The sequence below is a fragment of the Notechis scutatus genome, chromosome 15, assembly GCF_049901735.1.
Source record: "Notechis scutatus isolate UNSWTSFEM ecotype Mainland chromosome 15, rNotScu1.2, whole genome shotgun sequence".
NCBI lineage: Eukaryota > Metazoa > Chordata > Lepidosauria > Squamata > Elapidae > Notechis > Notechis scutatus.
The window spans coordinates 3844832-3862331 of record NC_142023.1 but is presented as its reverse complement, the minus strand read 5'-3'; the positions used below and the strand labels follow the sequence as shown (position 1 = coordinate 3862331).

Sequence of the window (17500 nt, the reverse complement as noted above, 5' to 3'; positions counted from 1 at the left end):
GAAGCGTCCACGGCGCTGAAAGAAAGAGACTTCCACCCGTTTTTCGCACTTAACGCCCACAATCAAAGTTCAGACGCTCATATTTATGACGTTGGAACGCCCCGTTTTTCAACTTCTGCCCCCTTCTAACGAGCAAAATTCAATGGGTGGGGGAAAAAAGCCACATTCACTTAAACTACCGTGTGACCAACTTTAACGCCTACTGGGGTTCGCTTAACGATGGGGGCGAGGCAGGTCGTAAAATGGGGCCAAAACGGACCTGTCCCGCTCAGCAGCGCAAATTTTGGGCTCACAGAAGTCGAGGGCTACCTGTAGAGGAGAGAGACTGGGAAGAAGTTCCATATTCTTAGCATTGTTGGGAAGCGGGGGGGAACCCAGAGGTCATTTAGTCCAGCCGGGTGGAATTTTCCAAACAGAGGCCAAAGGAATGTTGGACGGTTTACAGATGGTGATCATTTCCTGTTTGAACAGTGCCAGAAAACTCAGATATATTTCTTCTGGCAGGAGACTTGTTTGCTATCCAAAAGTTCCTACTCTCCATAATCCTATTTTAAATCCATTTTAACATAAAATTAAAATTAAAATCCTGTTCATTGCAGCGTTTGGAGACGTTCTTATTTCTAATCTTTCCTCTCTTCTCCTTGGCCCAGCTTTTAAACAAAACAGGAGCCTGCTAGTAAATTAATCCTGCAACATAACCCACCCACCCACCCACAAAATGGTAGAACATACTATAAAATAGTGGTTGGCACAGAATGAAGTGGCTAGACCTCGTGAAGTTCGGGACAGGAGATGGTGAGAATGGGGGCTGAACGGAAACTCCTCTAGTGCAAGAATACCAAAACTACCAGCCCAAAACAGCCCTAGAACCTTCCCACTGTAAAATGAATGAAATGAAGGGGCTAGTCCTCATGAAGTTCAGGATTGGAAGTTGTGAGAATGGGGTCTGGAGAAAGAGTCGCCTTAAGAGTAAAGATGGAAAGCATCTGGTGCTACGTCCCTTGCGCTTTGACTTGTCGTCCTCCCCGTGCAAAATTCCTACATTGTCTTTAGTCAACTTCCACATGAATCTCAGCAGCCAAAAAAAAAGAAAGAAAGAAAGAAAGAAAGAAAATCAAATCAAATCAAATTAAATTAAAAAGAGATTTCACGAATTGATGGAAAGAGTGCAAAAGGGTGCAAATAATAATAATAATAATAATAATAATAATAATAATAATAATAATAATAATAATAATAATAATAATAATATTATTATTATTATTATTATTATTATTATTATTATTATTATTATTATTATAATAATAATAATAATAATAATAATAATAATAATAATTATAATTATAATAATAATTATAATTATAATTATAATTATAATTATAATAATAATAATAATAATAATAATAATAATAATAATAATAATAATAATAATAATAATAATAATAATTCTGGCATAAAACAGACCCGGCGTTTCAGTTTACATCCTACACTTTCCTGCCCAGGTGAGCCCCGAAAAATGAGTTTTAAAATGCCTCCCCCCCAAAAAAAAACAGAATAAAGTTTGTTCCTAAAAACTGACCCTCCCTTGACCTCCGAATGGAGAAGTTGAGCTATTTCCCTGTCGAAGATCACGTCTTTATTCTCCGGTCGGAGTTTTTTCACTGTCAAGCTTAGGAATTTTTCTTCTTTTTTGGCATATCCTTTGAAGCTGGTTTCTTTTCTCTCTCTCTCTCTCTTTAAAAAAAAAGTGAGAGAGAGTTAAAGAAAAGGGAAAAAGAATTGCATTTCCTCTCGCTGCTTTGGCAGCAAAAAAAATCTTGGCAGCCTTTCCAAAGAGGGAGTTGATTTCCTGCCCCGGCGGCGTAATCATTAGAGCAGAGCCCAGCCTGGACATTTCGGCACTCGGAGCTTGGAGGACGAAGAAGGAGGCTCTCTTGTCTGGCTGGGTCCAAACCTGTGGAACTTCGGCCTGGTGGCTTTCGTGTCCTCGCTCGCCCGGGCTCCATCACCCTCTGGTCTTCCTGAAAGGGACCGAGGCTGGAGTGGAGAAGAGCAGAACTGAACCGTCTGTGCGTCTCACGTCCCGTTGCACAACGACCCAGACCGGCGAAGTCCAGTTTCTCCAGCCCTTTGCCTCTGGACACGGGCTAAGGGGCCACCAAGAGGAGAAGGGACGGGCACTGACCGTTCAGATCGTGGGGAGATGGACCTGTGGTACTTCACCGTGCTGCTTCTGATCTCGGGCTCTGCGGCCACAACAAGTAAGCGCGATTATCGCTTGAGTCTCCGTCGGAAAAGGGAGATGTTAAAATTGGATTTCTTGGGGGGAGGGTGGTGATGTGTCCAAGTGGGGGAAGGCATCCCTCCTCTCCAAATTCAGGAGAAGGAATCTTGGAGGTCGGAGCTGATCAAGGCCCATCAATTACTGCTTGGGTGGAGGAGGGGGGGGTTGGACTAGATGACCTACAAGGTCCCTTCCAACTCTGTTAATCGAATCTAATGAGATCATCAAGGATGGTTGTAGGCTCTCCTAAAATGGATCAGGAAGCGGTTACAGTTGCTCAGGTACATGTCTCCCTGAAATGTTTTGGCAATTGTGACTTTAAATAGCTGTCCGTTTGGAAGGTGCGTTTATATTAACTCAGCCATTTCAGGCTACCAGCCTTACTAAGTGTGGCTATGTCATTTTCAATTAGATTAGATTAACAGAGTTGGAAAGGACCTTGTAGGTCATCTAATCCAAGCCCCGTGCCCAAGCAGGAGACCCTACACCATTTCTGACAAATGGCAGTCCAGTCTCTTCTTGAAAGCTTCCAGGGATGAAGCTCCCACAACTTCTGAAGGCAACTTCTGTTCCATTGAATATAGAATAACAGAGTTGGAAGGGATCTTGTAGGACATCTAGTCCAACCCCCCTCCACCCAAGCAGGAGACCCTTACACCATTTCTGACAGAGGGCAGTCCAGTCTCTTCTTGAAAGCTTCCAGGGATGAAGCTCCCACAACTTCTGAACTCCATTGGTTGATTGTTCTGTCAGAAAATGTTTCCTTATTTCCAGGTTGAATCTTTCCTTGTTCAGTTTCCATCCATTATTCCTTGTCTGGCCCTGAGGCGCTTTAGAAAATAGCTTGACCCCCTCCTCCTCTCTGTAGCAGCCCCTCAAATATTGGAAGACTGCTATCATGTCTCCCCTGGTCCTTCTCTTCCCTAGACCAGTCAGGCCCAGTTCCTGCATCCTATGTTTTAGCCTCCAGTCACTCTCTCTTGCTCTCTCTCCCACTCTTTCTCACTTTCTTTCTTTCTCTCTCTCTCTCCTCTCTCCTTCTTTCTCTTTTTGTTCTCTTTCTCTCATTCTTTTCTCTCCCTCTCCCTTCAACTATTGGAAGGCTGCTATCCTGTCTCCCCTGGTCCTTCTCTTCCCCAGACTAGCCAGGTCCTGTCCCTGCAACCGTTCATCGTATGTTTAAGCCTCCAGTCTCCTCATCATCCTGGTTGCTCTTCTCTGCCCTCTTTCTAGAGTCTCAACCTCTTTTTTGATAAGTGTGTTTAGGGGAAGTTTAATGGAAGACTTGGCAATCTTGACTTTGTCAAAGGTGAGGAGATGGAAGGAGACATCTGGGCGGGGGTGATGGGCTTGTAATCTCTTTGAGGGTGGGAGGTTGATCTGGGCTTCTTCACCCCAGTTCTGAGGTCTGTCTTCAAGAAGGGTGAACTGTACGGCAAGGAGTTTAAAAATCTCTTCCTGTTCCTCTCCAATCGAGACATGAGATCCTAGTCGATCTTAACTTCCTTCAAGTTGTTTCCTGTCTTCTCAGCTTTGCTGATTTCAGCAGGCTTTGCTCCAGAGAAGGTCTCAAAATATCTTCCCCTCCTTGAAAAGTGTTGAGCTAGAGTAGTTGGGTGGTGGAGGAGACCAAGGCAGAATTGGGTTCACGAGTACAATCTAGTTTTGAATCGAGATTAGTTGAGCATGTTTCTCAACGACTTCAAGCCAGGTGGACTTCAGCCAATCGGAATAGAGCTGGGAAGGGACCTTGGAGATCTTCTAGTCCAACCTTATACCATTCTGGACCAATGGCTGTCCAGTCTCTTCTTAGAAAACTCCAGTGATGAAGCACCCACAACTTCTGGAGGCAAGCTGTTCCACTGGTTCATTGTCCTCACTGTTAGGAAGTTTCTTCCTTGATTAGTTACCATCCATTGCTTCTTGCCTTGCCTTCTGGTGCTTTGGAAAATAAGTTGATCCCCTCCTCTTTGTGTCAATCCCTCAAATACTGGACTTCTGCTATCCTGTCCCCACTAGTCCTTCTTCTCTCTAGACTGGCCATACCCAGTTTCTGCAAACGTTTTTCATGTGGTTTTCTCTCCAGGCCCTTAATCATCTTAGTTGCTCTTCTTTGAACTTTTTCCAAAGTCTCAACGTCTTGTTTGTAAGCCAGTGACCAAAAGTGGATGCAGTATTCCAGGTATGGCCTTACTAAGGCTTTACAAAGCAGTACTAACACTTCACGTGGCCAATATGCTGGCTAGGGGATTCTGGGAGTTGAAGGCCACCCAGCTTAAAGTTGAGCAAGTCGAGAAATCCCAGTTGAAGGACTTTGAAGTTTGAAGTTGAAGGTTGAGGGACTCCAGTTGAAGTCATGGTTTCCAGCCCTCAGCTCTGTTCCGGGTAGAAAAATCAATTCCAGCTTCTTTTACAATTATTCCGTGATCCAAAAACTGAGGAATGTTCTTAGCTAACATGAGTGAAAGTATACACTCACTCACTCACAAATAAGCCTAAAATATTACGTCCAACCAGTTGGTTCTATCATGCTGTGTTTGTTTAAGTCACGTTGAGTGACAAAGAGCAAAGATTCTATGGGCACCACAAATCTCATTTTTCCAAATAAAAGCCTTGGACCTTTGTTTTTGCACACTCAAGCTGTGGGCAACTGTAAGAAGGAGCGACAAATTGAGTGTCACAATTTGGCTTGCTAAAAGTGCAACACAACTCACCTGCCCCATGAGTTCAAGTTTCTCTTCCTTTCTCAATGAAATCAATCCAAAATCAAACTCTCAGGCTTAAGTAGCTCAAAAAGATGGCACTTTTTTTTTTCTCAGATGGGGATCTAAGAAACTCTGCACATGTGCTGGAGTGCTCTTGTCTTTGGCCTTTCTGGGTTGTTGGTGCCAAACTATTCCTGTTTTGTTGGCTGATTGCTAAAGAAGGAGTTGTATTCATGTCACTGAGGTTTATACATTTATTCCATGTTTAACCCTTGTTTCTAGTCAAGGTAGCCGAGCTTTAAAAAAAAATGCCCAGATTAAAATAGATTAAAAATAAAATTTAAAATTTGTAGTACTGAAGTTGTTTTTAACCTACAGTGTATGTGTTATGAATTCACTTCCCTATGTAGATATTTAGACATAAGATAGGTATAATGATTTATTAATACCTGATTATTAGATGATCCCTCCTTGATTAAAGGCAGTCTACCTTTAAATACCTTCTCTAACATAGAAGCCAAATCCCACCTTGATCCAATCATCCTTCATCTGACTATCTCTAAGCTTCATAAATTATTCTTTTATATCCAGAAAGAAATGTCTCAACATATTAAGGGATGTTTTCCTGTGATACCGAGTGATTTCTACATGCTGGTTTTATGTGATACATTTTTTTTTTAAAGGATTATTTTATGCAGTCAAGCTGGTTTCTTGTTGGTTTTTGATTGCAATTCTGGCTTGATGTGAAATGGGACTAACTTGTCAGATTTTTAAGAGTGTGCCTGCATATTTGAAATATTCCTTTCAATTTTAGAAATGTTTATTTTACGGACAGAGGAAAAATATTTTCAAGCCATTCTTCTTTGTAAAAACAAACACAAAATTAAGCGGTTTGGGGATCCGGTAAAACCACATTGGGCAAAGCAGGATTTAAAACATGCTCCACGCAGCTCAAAATTGGAAAAAGGAACAATTTTGCAGGGGGCCAATTAAACCCAAATTTGCTTAGTTGATCTTCCGAAGGTGATGGGCGCTGAATTACCTCTTCTAGTAGCGCTACTCAATTTCTCTCAGTTGAATATCTTAATTTTGAGGGGGGGGGGTTACCTGGAAATTAGGATGTTAAAAGACCATGAGGGAAAAGTGTAAAATTTCTTTCCTCCCCAAAGAAAATGTTGGAAGGCAGCTTGCTACGAGGAGGGAGGAAACATTTGGAAATGTGAAAAAATTTCACACTCCCTTTAAGGTAGGCTAACAACAAACTTGTAAGGTAGGACACAGTTTTCCCCACATGATGTCTGAGTCGCTTGAGGCTGAGAAAATCCAAAAGAGGAACTTCTCTAGCTGGTGATATAATTCATTTGGAAATGAAACTGCTAAATTCTCTATTTTCACCCACTCACCATCAAAAAAAAAAAAAATGGAGAAAAGAAATTGAAAACGTGACTCTGATATTTTTTTGGAGACTGGATGAAATCCAGCTGTTTGGAGAGCACAGATGGGAACTTGGGGAGGGGTGAAACCTAATTCTCATGGGAAATATCATTTAAAATGATTGGGAGGGAGGCAGAGAGATGGAGGAGGAGGAGGAGGAGGAGGAGGAGGAGGAGGAGAGGAGGAGGAGGAGGAGGAGGAGGAGGAGAAGAAGAGAAGAAGAAGAAGAAGAAGAAGAAGAAGAAGAAGAAGAAGAAGAAGAAGAAGAAGAAGAAGAAGAAGAAGAAAAGGAGGAGGAGGAGGAGGAGGAGGAGGGAGGAGGGGAAGAAGAGAAGAAAAAGAAAAAGAAAAAGAAAAAGAAGAAGAAAAAGAAGAAGAAGAAGAAGAAGAAGAAGAAGAAGAGAAGAAGAAGAAGAAGAAGAAGAAGAAAAGAGGAGGGGAGGAGGAGGAGGAGAATTCAAAATTGCTGCTTTGTTTCCCCCCCCCTCTCTAACACATTGTTCACATGCCAATCTCCAAATCTGGAGGAGGGGAAGAAAGGAAGAAAGTGAAAGAAAGAGAAATAGCTTAAAAACCACGCTTTGTAAGAATGCACAATTAAGTCTTCCAGGAAGTTCGGTGCAAAAAATGCAAGGAGTCATCTGTTTTTACTCCCATCCCCATCGACGTGTTGGTTGTTTGGCGTATTGGTGGAAGAAACGCTTGTGAGATTGTCAGAAAAGACATAAGGGTGGAACGCGGCTCACATTTGCAGAAGAAGCTTTCAGGAGGATCTCGGAGGGTGGGACAAAGAGAATCACACAAGCAAAACTCTTCATGGAGAAATAAAGATTAGGGGATAAAAATGGGAGATGTCTGGCTTAGTGGGAAGCCAGGAATTGGGAGCCAGTGGCATCAAGGCAGCTGCGAACGAGGTCAATGCAATTTTGGTGGCATTAACAGAAATATGCAATATCTTTCTCTCTTCTCTTCTCTGTCTCTTCTCTTCTTTCTCTCTCTTTCTCCGTGCTTGTGTGTGTATAATTTATATATAACACTTATAATAAAGAAGTGATCAGAAGTTTCAGCTTAGTACAGTAGACGGACAGATGGATAGACAGACACAAAGTTTAGATAAGATGGATGGATAATAGAAATATAATTTGGGTGGATGGATAAAGGATGGCTCAATGGATAAGAGATATAATTTAGATGAACGGATGGATGGATGGATGGATGGACAAATGAATGGATGGATGGATATTCAAGATATAATATGGATGGATGGATAACAGAAATATAATTTGGATAGATGGATAATGGATGGATCGATGGATAATAGATATAATTTAGATGGATGGATGGATGGATGGGTAATAGAAATATAATATGGATGGATGGATGGTAGAGATATAGATGGATGGATAATAGAGTTATAATTCACATGGATGGATAATAGATATATAATTTGGATGGATTGAGTGAATGGATGAAAGAGAGAGAAAAAGCGATGTTGACGGATGAATGAAAGGATCTGACTTAGAAAATTTCCAAACCAAGAAGGGGAAAAAAAAACTTTCTTTCCTGACTGTCCTTTTTGCGCCTTAACATTTTAAAGGCATCATCAGCCTCCTCTTCCCCGATGATCCCCGATGATCCCATTGTCATTCTGTGGTCACGGTTATCATTCCACATCAAGATCGGAGCGATGCCCCCAAAACACCAGCCCCGTGTGACCACGGCCGGCCCTGTGGACCTGGAGTGGGCTCCAGGGATCCAATGGGTAGCCTCTATTGAAAAAGACCGAGGATTGGAAGTGCTGCGTAGACAGCAAACTTTGCCTGGTGTGCATCTCCAACTCAACTGGAGGTTTCGAGAGGCGGCTTTCTCTGGCCACCACAAACCACGCCCTGGTCCAGCGTGGTGGGTCTCCCACCAGTGGGAACCTCTCCTTCCTCGCCCCCTTGTTCAACCTCCCTGTGGCGAGGTCAGAAGGTGCCACCCATGGCAGAATCCAGTCTCCGTTGGCTTGGGTCCTGTCGCCAGGCTGATCTAATCTCACGGCTTTTTCTCTGAGTTCAGCTCACACAGAGCTCTTTGGCGCCTGGGGAAATAACACAAACAGAATCCTGTGTAGCCACGAGGTTGGGTCTTTCTTTCCTTTTCTTTTTTCCTTCGGTGTCTTGTCCGCATCGGTTATTTTTCTAGACGGGCTCCGAGAGGGGAAGGGTGACGGCAGGCTGCAGAGGCCAGATAAGTCTCCTGTTTGTCTTCCTCTGATGCTGCTGGGCTGGGGCTGGCCCAGGTTGGTCCTGGGAGGAAATTCAGGACAATGGAGGAGTGGATGACGGCGGGTCAGGCGAGGCAGGGAAGGGAGCTCAGGCGCCCGGCGTGAACATGGATTCATCCATCTCCGTTTAGGAAAGATTTTAGCCCGACAAGCTTGGTTCGGTTCTTTAGAACAGATCACAGATCATCAGAGTTGGAAGGGACCTTATAGGTCATCTAGTCTAACCCCCTGCCCAAGCACCATTTTTGACAGGTGGCAGTCCAGTCTCTTCTTGAAAGCCTCCAGGGATGAAGCTCCCACAACTTCTGAAGGCAAATTCTGTTCCATGGGTTGATTGCTTTCACTGTCAGGAAATTCCTCCTTATTTCCAGGTTGAATCTCTCCTTGATCAGTTTCCATCCATTGTTCCTTGTCCGGCCTTCAAGTGCTTTGGAAAATAGCTTGACTCCCTCATCCTCTCTGTGGCAGCCCCTCAAATATTGGAAGACTGGTTCTTCTCTACCTCAGTCCTGCTCAGGACGCGCTCAATTTCACAAAATCTGATTTAAATGGGGGATTGACCAAGAGCAGCTCCTGCCTCCCACCCTTGCTCCTTTCCTCCCCGTCCTTTGGTTTTAGTTCCAATCTGTATTTTTGCTGTGATTTTATTCGTTTGTTACTGCTATTTGTGGTTTTATTTTGATGTTGTCCATCGCCCAAAGTCAACTTGCAGTGAAATAGGCAGCAAACAAGTTGAATGAATGAATGAGCAAATAGGTTAGTAGGAAAGTAAGAAGAAAGAAAGGAAGAAAAAAGAAAGAAAGAAAGAAAGAAAGAAAGAAAGAAAGAAAGAAAGAAAGAAAGAAAGAAAGAAAGAAAGAAAGAAAGAAAGAAAGAAAAGAAAGAAAGAAAGAAAGAAAGAAAGAAAGAAAGAAAGAAAGAAAGAAAGAAAGAAAGAAAGAAAGAAAGAAAGAAAGAAAGAAAGAAAGAAAGAAAGAAGTAACCAAGAGAAAGTGGGAAAGAAATAAAGAGAAAGGAAAGAAGAAAGAAAAAGGGAGGGAGGAAGAAAGAAGGGAGAAAGAAGAGAAGAAAGAAAGAAAGAAAGAAAGAAAGAAAGAAAGAAAGAAAGAAAGAGGGATGGAGGGAGGAGAGGGAAGGGAGAATGAGTGAGAGGGAAGGAAGGAGTTAGGAAAGGAAGGAAAGAGATAAGAAAGAGAAAGAAAGAAAGAAAGAAAGAAAAAGAAAGAAAGAAAGAAAGAGAAAGGAAAGGGAAGAAAAATAGAGGGAGGGAGGGAGGAAAAGGGAGGGAAGGAGGGAAGAGTGGGGGGAAGAGTGAGAGGGAAGGAAAGAGTTCAGAAAGAGAGAGAGAAAGAAAAAAAGAAAAAGAAAGAAAGAAAGAAAGAAAGAAAGAAAGAAAGGAAGGAAGGAAGGAAGGAAGGAAGGAAGGAAGGAAGGAAGGAAGGAAGGAAGGAAGGAAGGATTCCCAACTGGCCTCCTTCTTCCCCAACTCTTAAGTCCAATTTCATGGAACTAAAATCAGAATGAATTCATTGCCTTCCTTTTATTTCATTTATTTCATTTTATTTCATTTCCTTTTATTTTATTTCATTTTATTTCATTTATTTTATTTATTTCATTTTATTTCTTTTATTTCATTGCCAAAGGAAATTATGAAAGGGCTGGGAAGCAACGGATGAATTCAATGTATTGACTGATGGCTCCCTGTGCGTCCAATAACATAACAATTGAGCGACTTAATGATGAGATGCTTACCTTCCCAGGTGCGTTTAATTCCTTGGGGTGTGTTCCGGAGCCCATCAGCAGAGACCAGGCAGTCAGGGTCTTCTACACAACCAGCGTGGTGCCCACCGGTTGCGAGGCCCATGGTCCAATCGATCCTGACCTGGAGGTCCATGTTCTGAATCTGAGATACAGCCGATCCCAGGTGAGTAGATGATCTGGCAACTCTCCCCCGGCGGGGTCTTATTTCAAACCCCACCCACCCCCTCAAACTGGTTTATCGGTCATCTCCACTTTCAAGATTGCTTTCAATGGGCCTTTTGAAATGACAGAGTCCTCATTTAGCCATCGCCATTGGTCACTGAATAAAGCGGGTGCAAATGAAACGGCGACTGTGCTTATGTTCTTATCTCATCCCGGTTCGTATGCGTATTTGAATTGGGGTGAGAGGAGGAAAAGGAGGAGGAGGAGGAAGATGGTAATTTTGGGGGTCTTTGGTGCTCTCTCATCCTAGCTGTTTTCTTGAAGACATTTCATGACCCAACTAGGGAACATCATCAGTGCTAGAAGGGATGTGGGGAAGAGGAGGAGAAAGGGGGGAACGAGGAGGAATAGGGGGACTGTAGGGTCCTTGGGGCTCTCTGAGCTGGGGGTGTTCTTGAAGACATTTCATGACCCAACTAGGAAACATCATCAGTGCTAGAAGAGAGTAGGGTATGTGGAGTGGTAGAGGAGGAGGAGGAGGAGGAGGAGGAGGAGGAGGAGGAGGAGGAGGAGGAGGAGGAGAAGGAGGAGGAGGAGGAGGAGGAGGAGGAAGAAGAAGAAGAAGAAGAAGAAGAAGAAGAAGAAGAAGAAGAAGAAGAAGAAGAGGAGGAGGAGGAGGAGGAGGAGGAGGAGGAGGAGGAGGGAGGAGGAGGAGGAGGAGGAGGAGGAGGAGGAGGAGGAGGAGGAGGAGGAGGAGGAGGAAGAAGAAGAAGAAGAAGAAGAAGAAGAAGAAGAAGAAGAAGAAGAAGAAGAAGAAGAAGAAGAAGAAGAAGAAGAAGAAGAAGAAGAAGAAGAAGAAGAAGAAGAAGAAAATATTTGAGGGGGGCCTTTGGTGCTCTCTGATCCTAGCTGTTTTCTTGAAGACATCCCATGACCCAACTAGGGAACATCATCAGTGCCAGGATGTTACCTAGCTTGAGCCTGTAAGCTCAGGGAGCACCAAGGAGCCCAGAGACCTGGTCTGAAGAGGCGGTTACTGCTGGGGCACCTGGCCCAGTGGACACCCCCCCTCTCTCCCTCCCCAGTCTCCCACCCGCTGCCCAGGCCCACCGGCTGGCCCAGAAGCCTCCAGGGTTGTGATTCGGAGGCCCCTCTGATGTCACGGCTGAGGCATTCAGACAAACGGCCCCAACTCAAGCGGCGGGTCGAGGAGCCAGACTCCAAGCGGGAAAGAATTACGGGAAGCCGATTTCTATAAGCAGATCTCCCAGCCGAAGGAAGGCTGGAGGAATCTTGCTGAGGTCTCCAAGGGAGGAACAATGGCTCCCCAGTGGGGGTGGGGTGGGGGAGAGATGATGTGGGGAGGTAAAAATAGAAGCCAGAGCTTTCCCTGCTGGCCGTTTGACCCCGGGGTTGATGCCCCCCCCCCCAAAGGCATTCTGCAAGTGTGGGGGGCTGGCTCTTGTTATTTCTGTTTGTTTGGGTTTCTCGCCTCGCTGTTGGGATCGGGATGGGGGTGGCACGCCTGGGCGAGGGTTCCCAGGTCTCACCCTCCGTTCTCCATCCGACAGGGGTGGTGTTGTAGGCAGGGGAGGACGGGGTGGGTGTGCTGGAGTGGGAGCCCAGAGGCGCCAAGGAAAGACGGGCGTCTTTCTTTTTGTTTGCCCAGACGGCAAGGCTATCTAGTTTTCGAGAAGGCGAGAGGTTTTGAACCAAACCGGGAGGAGAGAGAGAGAGAGAGAGAGAGAGAGAGAGAGAGAGAGAGACGTGGCTGACCGCCAGCCAGCTAGCCAGACAAACAGACAAGTTGAGTGGATGGAGGGATGGACAGATAGACAGAAAACTTGAATGGATAGATACACACAGAGAGAGAGAGAGAGAGGGAGAGAGGGGGAGAGAGAAAGAGTAATAGATAGGTAGATTAGATAGATAGATAGATAGATAGATAGATAGATAGATAGATAGATAGATAGACAGACAGACAGACAGACAGACAGATAGATAAATAAATAAGTAGGTATGGAGAGAGAGATATGATATAGATAGATATAGATATATCTAGATAGATAGATAGATAGATAGATAGATAGATAGATAGATAGATAGATAGATAGATAGATAGATAGACAGAGTGATAAATTGATAGATAGGTAGGAAGACAAACAGACATAGATTGATAGATAAGTAGATAGAGGGCAGGCAGACAGTGATAGACAGACAAGCTGAATGTGTGGAGGATGGTTAAGCTGATTAGTTGAAAACAAGTTGAGTGGATGATGATAAATAGACAGATAGATAATAGAGAGATGTTGGGAAAAGAGAGAGAGAGGTAAGATAGACAGAGTTGAATGGATGGATGAATGAATGGAAGGAAGGATGAATGAATGGATGAATAGACAAGTTGAGTGGATGAAGATAGATGGATACACAATCAGTGATAGACAAGTTGAATGGATTATGGATGGATGGACAAATTGAGTAGATGGATTGGTGGATGGAAGACTGACAAATTGAGTGGGTGACGATAGGAGAGAGAGAGAGAGAGAGAGAGAGAGAGAGAGAGAGAACAGACAAGTTGAATGGATGGATGGATGAAAGGATGGATGGATAGATTGACAAGTGGATGATGATAGACAGACAGACAGGTGTTGAACGAAAGGATGATGGCTGGCTGGCTGGCGAGAGAGATATTTCTAAATCTTTCCGCATGACGGAACTGATCTCCAAACCTTGGGACGGGGTGTGTCTTCCCAAACCTTAGCCCTCTTTTTTGAACATGTATGGTGTCTCTGAACTTTCTCCCCGACATCGGTTGCTTCTAGCGTGCCCAGAAACCCACCTGTCTCTCTTGTTCTCCTAGATGTCCACTCTCCAGCTCAACGTCTCTTCGGGGGCAGCCAAAGGCAAGTGCAAAGCCGTCTTCATCCTGAACTCCAACACCAGCTTCGTCCTGAGCATCCATTCAGACGAAGATTGCCACCTCCTCGTCCATCACGTGAGTAGCCATCCCTCATGGGCAATACTAGGATTTTGGGACCTTGTGGACTGGAGTTCCGCAGGCCCTGTGGGGGGGCAAAGGAGAAGTTGGATGGGAATCTTGCCTCCCATCTTGGGAGGCTCACTCCTCCTCCTAATCACCTTGAGTTCCACTGTGGCGGTAGAATTGTGGGGTCGGGAGCAACCCTTGAGGCCATCTATTCCAGCCCTTGGGAATTAGTAGGGAAAAGGATGAAGAGGGTGAAGAAGGAGGAGGGTATTTAGTTTGAGCTGAATTGAGTTTACTTTATTGTCATTGTGCCTCAGACAACGAAATCAAATGCCTTCTTCAGTGTACATTATAACTATAAAAATAAATTACGGTAGTGCCAGTTCTGCTTTTGATTTTCAAAGACTCAGACTGGGGTTCCTTCATTTTAAAATGATATATTCAGGGGCCCTTTTGGATCTTGTCAAATTTGGGGGCCAAAGGCATCCAGCCAGTCACGCATCCAAGACCTTCATCCAATGAAAGAAGAACTGGAGATGGCACAAATTTATTTTCTGCCCCCCACACAACCTAATCCCCTAGTACCGTGATGGGGAACCTGTGGCACATGCGTGCCAGAGGTGGCATGCAGAGTCCTCTCTGTAGGCACGCAAGCCATCGCCCCAGCTCAGCTCTGCTGTGCATGCATGCACAGGGGACATGCATGCATGCATGGGAGCGGGGGGGGTGCATGCACAAGGGATGCATGTTGCATTGCATTTTGAGGATGTGCGTGCATGCGCATGCTTCGGGCACTCGGTGCCCAAAAGGTTCGCCTGTCAGGGCGCCGGCAGTTACCCCCATTTAAATCATGAGTCTTGAGCCAAACTTCCAAACCTTAAAGAAGATTTATTAGGAGTAAACATGCCTGCATTGCCTGGGTGTGTCGTAATTCATATTCTCCAATGGGACACCTCCACAGCCCAAAGTCATCAATCATACTCTCCAGTTAGAATTTTGCAGGGCACAAACTTCAGTCACCTAGAAACTATCTTTGAAAACATTTATGGAATGCAGTTTGTTTTGTAAGCTGCCACACAGCTCCCCCTCCCTTTCTGATGGCAACTCTAAAAAGACCATAGAAATATTTTGACTTGACTTTCGGCTCCCCTCACTTCATATAATTCATTGTCACCCTTGACGACCCAGGTTTTCCCCCAACCCTCTGGGTGTATTGTAATACATATTCTCCAGTGGGACCCCTCCATAGCCCAGAGTCATCAATCAGGCTCTCCAGTTAGAATTTTGCAGGGCACAAACTTCAGTCACCTAGAAACTATCTTTGAAAACACTTATGGAATGCAAGCTGCCGCACTGCTCCTCCCTCCCTTTCTGTTGGCAACTCTAAAAAGACCACAGAAATATTTTATGAGTCGACACAGCCCTCACGCATAGCTTAGATAGCTACTAGTAGCTTAGCCCGTCTAAACGGAGCCCGAGAAGTGGAGTCTCTCCCGTGGCTCCATCTCTTTGCTCGACTCCGCGGCGTCTGCTTCCTTTCAGCTGCCGGGTTTTCTGTGACGCACAGAAAAAATCGGAAAAAACGACCCATTTCCTCTGAGCCCGGGGCAGTTTGTAACCTCTGTTTTTTTTTTCTGTTAAAAAAAAAACAAAACAAACTTTTTCCTATTTGTGTCTAATAATAAAAAAAAGGGCTGACAATGAGGATGGGAGGGAATTCAAGCGCAAGCCGCTATCAGATTGAAAGTGGCACCGTCGGCTCATGCCAGCCAACCTCGCCGGCTTGTCTTTGCCATGCTGGATCCAGCCGGCGGGGGTGGGGGGGGGGTGGGGGGGGCAAGAAGGCGGTGGGTGCCAGGACGTACTCACACTTAAGTGGTAGGAGGGCAGACGGGCAGGGCGGGCGAAAGATTACGGGCAGAGATGGGGGATGTCCAGATTCTGGGGAAAAAACAGTCAACGAGTTTCCAAATCAAACTAGGATTCCTGCTTTCTCAGCTGGTGCCAAATTCTGCTTTTCACTGGGTGGTGGAAAAGTCTCAGGGTGAGGGAGGGAGGGATGTATCATTAAATTGAGAAAGGAGGTGAGAGAGAAAGGAGGAAAGAAAGGAGGAAAAGAGTAAGACAGAAATGGAGGGAGGTAGGGAGAAAATAAAGAAAGAAGAAAGAGAGAGAGAGAGGGAGAAAAAAGAGAGGGACAGAGAGAAAGAGAGGGAAAGAAAGAGAAAGAAAGAAAGAAAGAAAGAAAGAAGAAAGAAAGAAAGAAAGAAAGAAAGAAAGAAAGAAAGAAAGAAAGAAAGAAAGAAAGAAAGAAAGAAAGAAAAAAAACAGGGAGAGAGGGAGAAAAAAAGAGAGGGACACAGAGAAAGAAAGAAGAAGAGAGAAAGAAAGAAAGAAAAACTTCCCAGATGGCCTCCTTCTTCCCCAAGGGAGGGAAAGAGTGAGAAGGAAGGAAGGAGTTGAAAGGAAGGAAAGAGTTGGGAAAGGAAAAAGGAAGAAAGAAAGAAAGAGAAAGAAAGAAAAGAAAGAAAGAAAGAAAGAAAGAAGAAAGAAAGAAAGAAAGAAAGAAAGAAAGAAAGAAAGAAAGAAAGAAAAAGAAAGAAAGAAAGAAAGAAAGGAAGGAAGGAAAAGAAAGAAAGGAAGAAAGAAAAAAGAAAGGAAGGAAGAAGAAAGAGAAAGAAAGAAAGAAAGAAAGAAAGAAAGAAAGAAAGAAAGAAAGAAAGAAAGAAAGAAAGGAAGGGGAAGAAGAAGAAAAAGAAGAAGAAGAAAGAAAGAAAGAAAGAAAGAAAGAAAGAAAGAAAGAAAGAAAGAAAGAAAGAAAGAAAAAAAAAAAAAATTCCCAGCTGGCCTTCCCCAAGCCTTAAGTCCAATTTCATGGAACTAAAATCAGAATGAATTCATTTTAAAAGGCCAGAGGAAATGGGCTGGGAAGCAATGGATAAATTCACTGTATTGGTTGATTGCTCCCTGAGTGTTCAATAATATAACAATTGAGCAACTTAGTGGTGAGATTCTTACCTTCTTAGGTAAGAGAGAGAGGAGGGGGAGAGGGAGAGAGGGAAAGGGAAAGAAAGAAAGAAAGAAAGAATGAGAGAGAGAGAGAGGGAGAGAGAGGAAGGGAAGGAAGGAAAGAAGGAAAAAAGAAAGAAAAAGAGAAAAAATGTTTAAAGGAAATTTCCTAACCGCCTTAGTAAAGCAAAGAGTCTTTAACATTCCTCAAAACCTAACTCATTCATACAACTAAGACTACCAAAACCAAAACATCAGCAAAATTCAGCATCCTTTAAGAAATGGGGCCCATGTTGTTGTTGTTATTATTATTATTACTATTACTATTATTACTATTATTACTATTATTATTACTACTACTACTACTACTATTATTATTATTATTATTATTATTATTATTATTATTATTATTATTATTATTACTATTACTATTATTAATTATTTTGAAAAGGGGGAATTGCAAAACTATTTCTCGGGGAAGGGATGCGCTTCTCCGCCCTCCCAGGACAGATTTACAAAGGCCTGTTTTGAAGGCGGCCGACCTCTTTCCGAATTGATGCTGGATGATGCCAAGATTGGAGTCTTTCTCCCCCCAGTCCCAGCAGACAACAATGGGATATAAAAACCCCTTTGATCCGAGAGGGAGATTAGCTTTCCGCAGAGCTTTCATCCTGTGGGCTCCAAGGATATTTCCAGGCGGGGAGAAATGCAGACAACACCAAGAGCAAAACTCAAAATACCAATTGTCTTACGGGCCACACAAACGCCAGAGGTGGTATACAGCCGGTTCTGATTGGTTGTCACTAAATGAACTGTCGTAAGTCAAGGACTGCCTATTGTCTGAAATGGTGTAGGTTCTCCTGCTTGAGCAGGGGGCTGGACTAGAAGAC

The 17500-nt window shown here is 43.9% G+C and overlaps 2 protein-coding genes and 1 long non-coding RNA gene across 3 annotated transcripts in view; 2 read left to right on the top strand and 1 right to left on the bottom strand.

Annotated features, from left to right (window-relative positions):
- The window catches only part of TRUB2 (TruB pseudouridine synthase family member 2), a 316494-nt gene that overhangs the window by 13526 nt on the left and 285468 nt on the right, over positions 1-17500 (top strand). The window lies entirely within an intron of this gene.
- The window catches only part of LOC148129450 (uncharacterized), a 118414-nt gene that overhangs the window by 4501 nt on the left and 96413 nt on the right, over positions 1-17500 (bottom strand). The gene's annotated exons all lie outside the window — the stretch shown is intronic.
- ENG (endoglin) overlaps positions 1648-17500 on the top strand; it is a 39271-nt gene continuing 23418 nt past the window's right edge. The window contains exons 1-3 of the mRNA XM_087944063.1: positions 1648-2261; positions 10453-10616; positions 13476-13610. Coding sequence (XP_087800189.1) covers positions 2204-2261; positions 10453-10616; positions 13476-13610 — 357 coding nt within the window. The 5' untranslated portion in view covers positions 1648-2203. The remainder of the gene's footprint in view (positions 2262-10452; positions 10617-13475; positions 13611-17500) is intronic.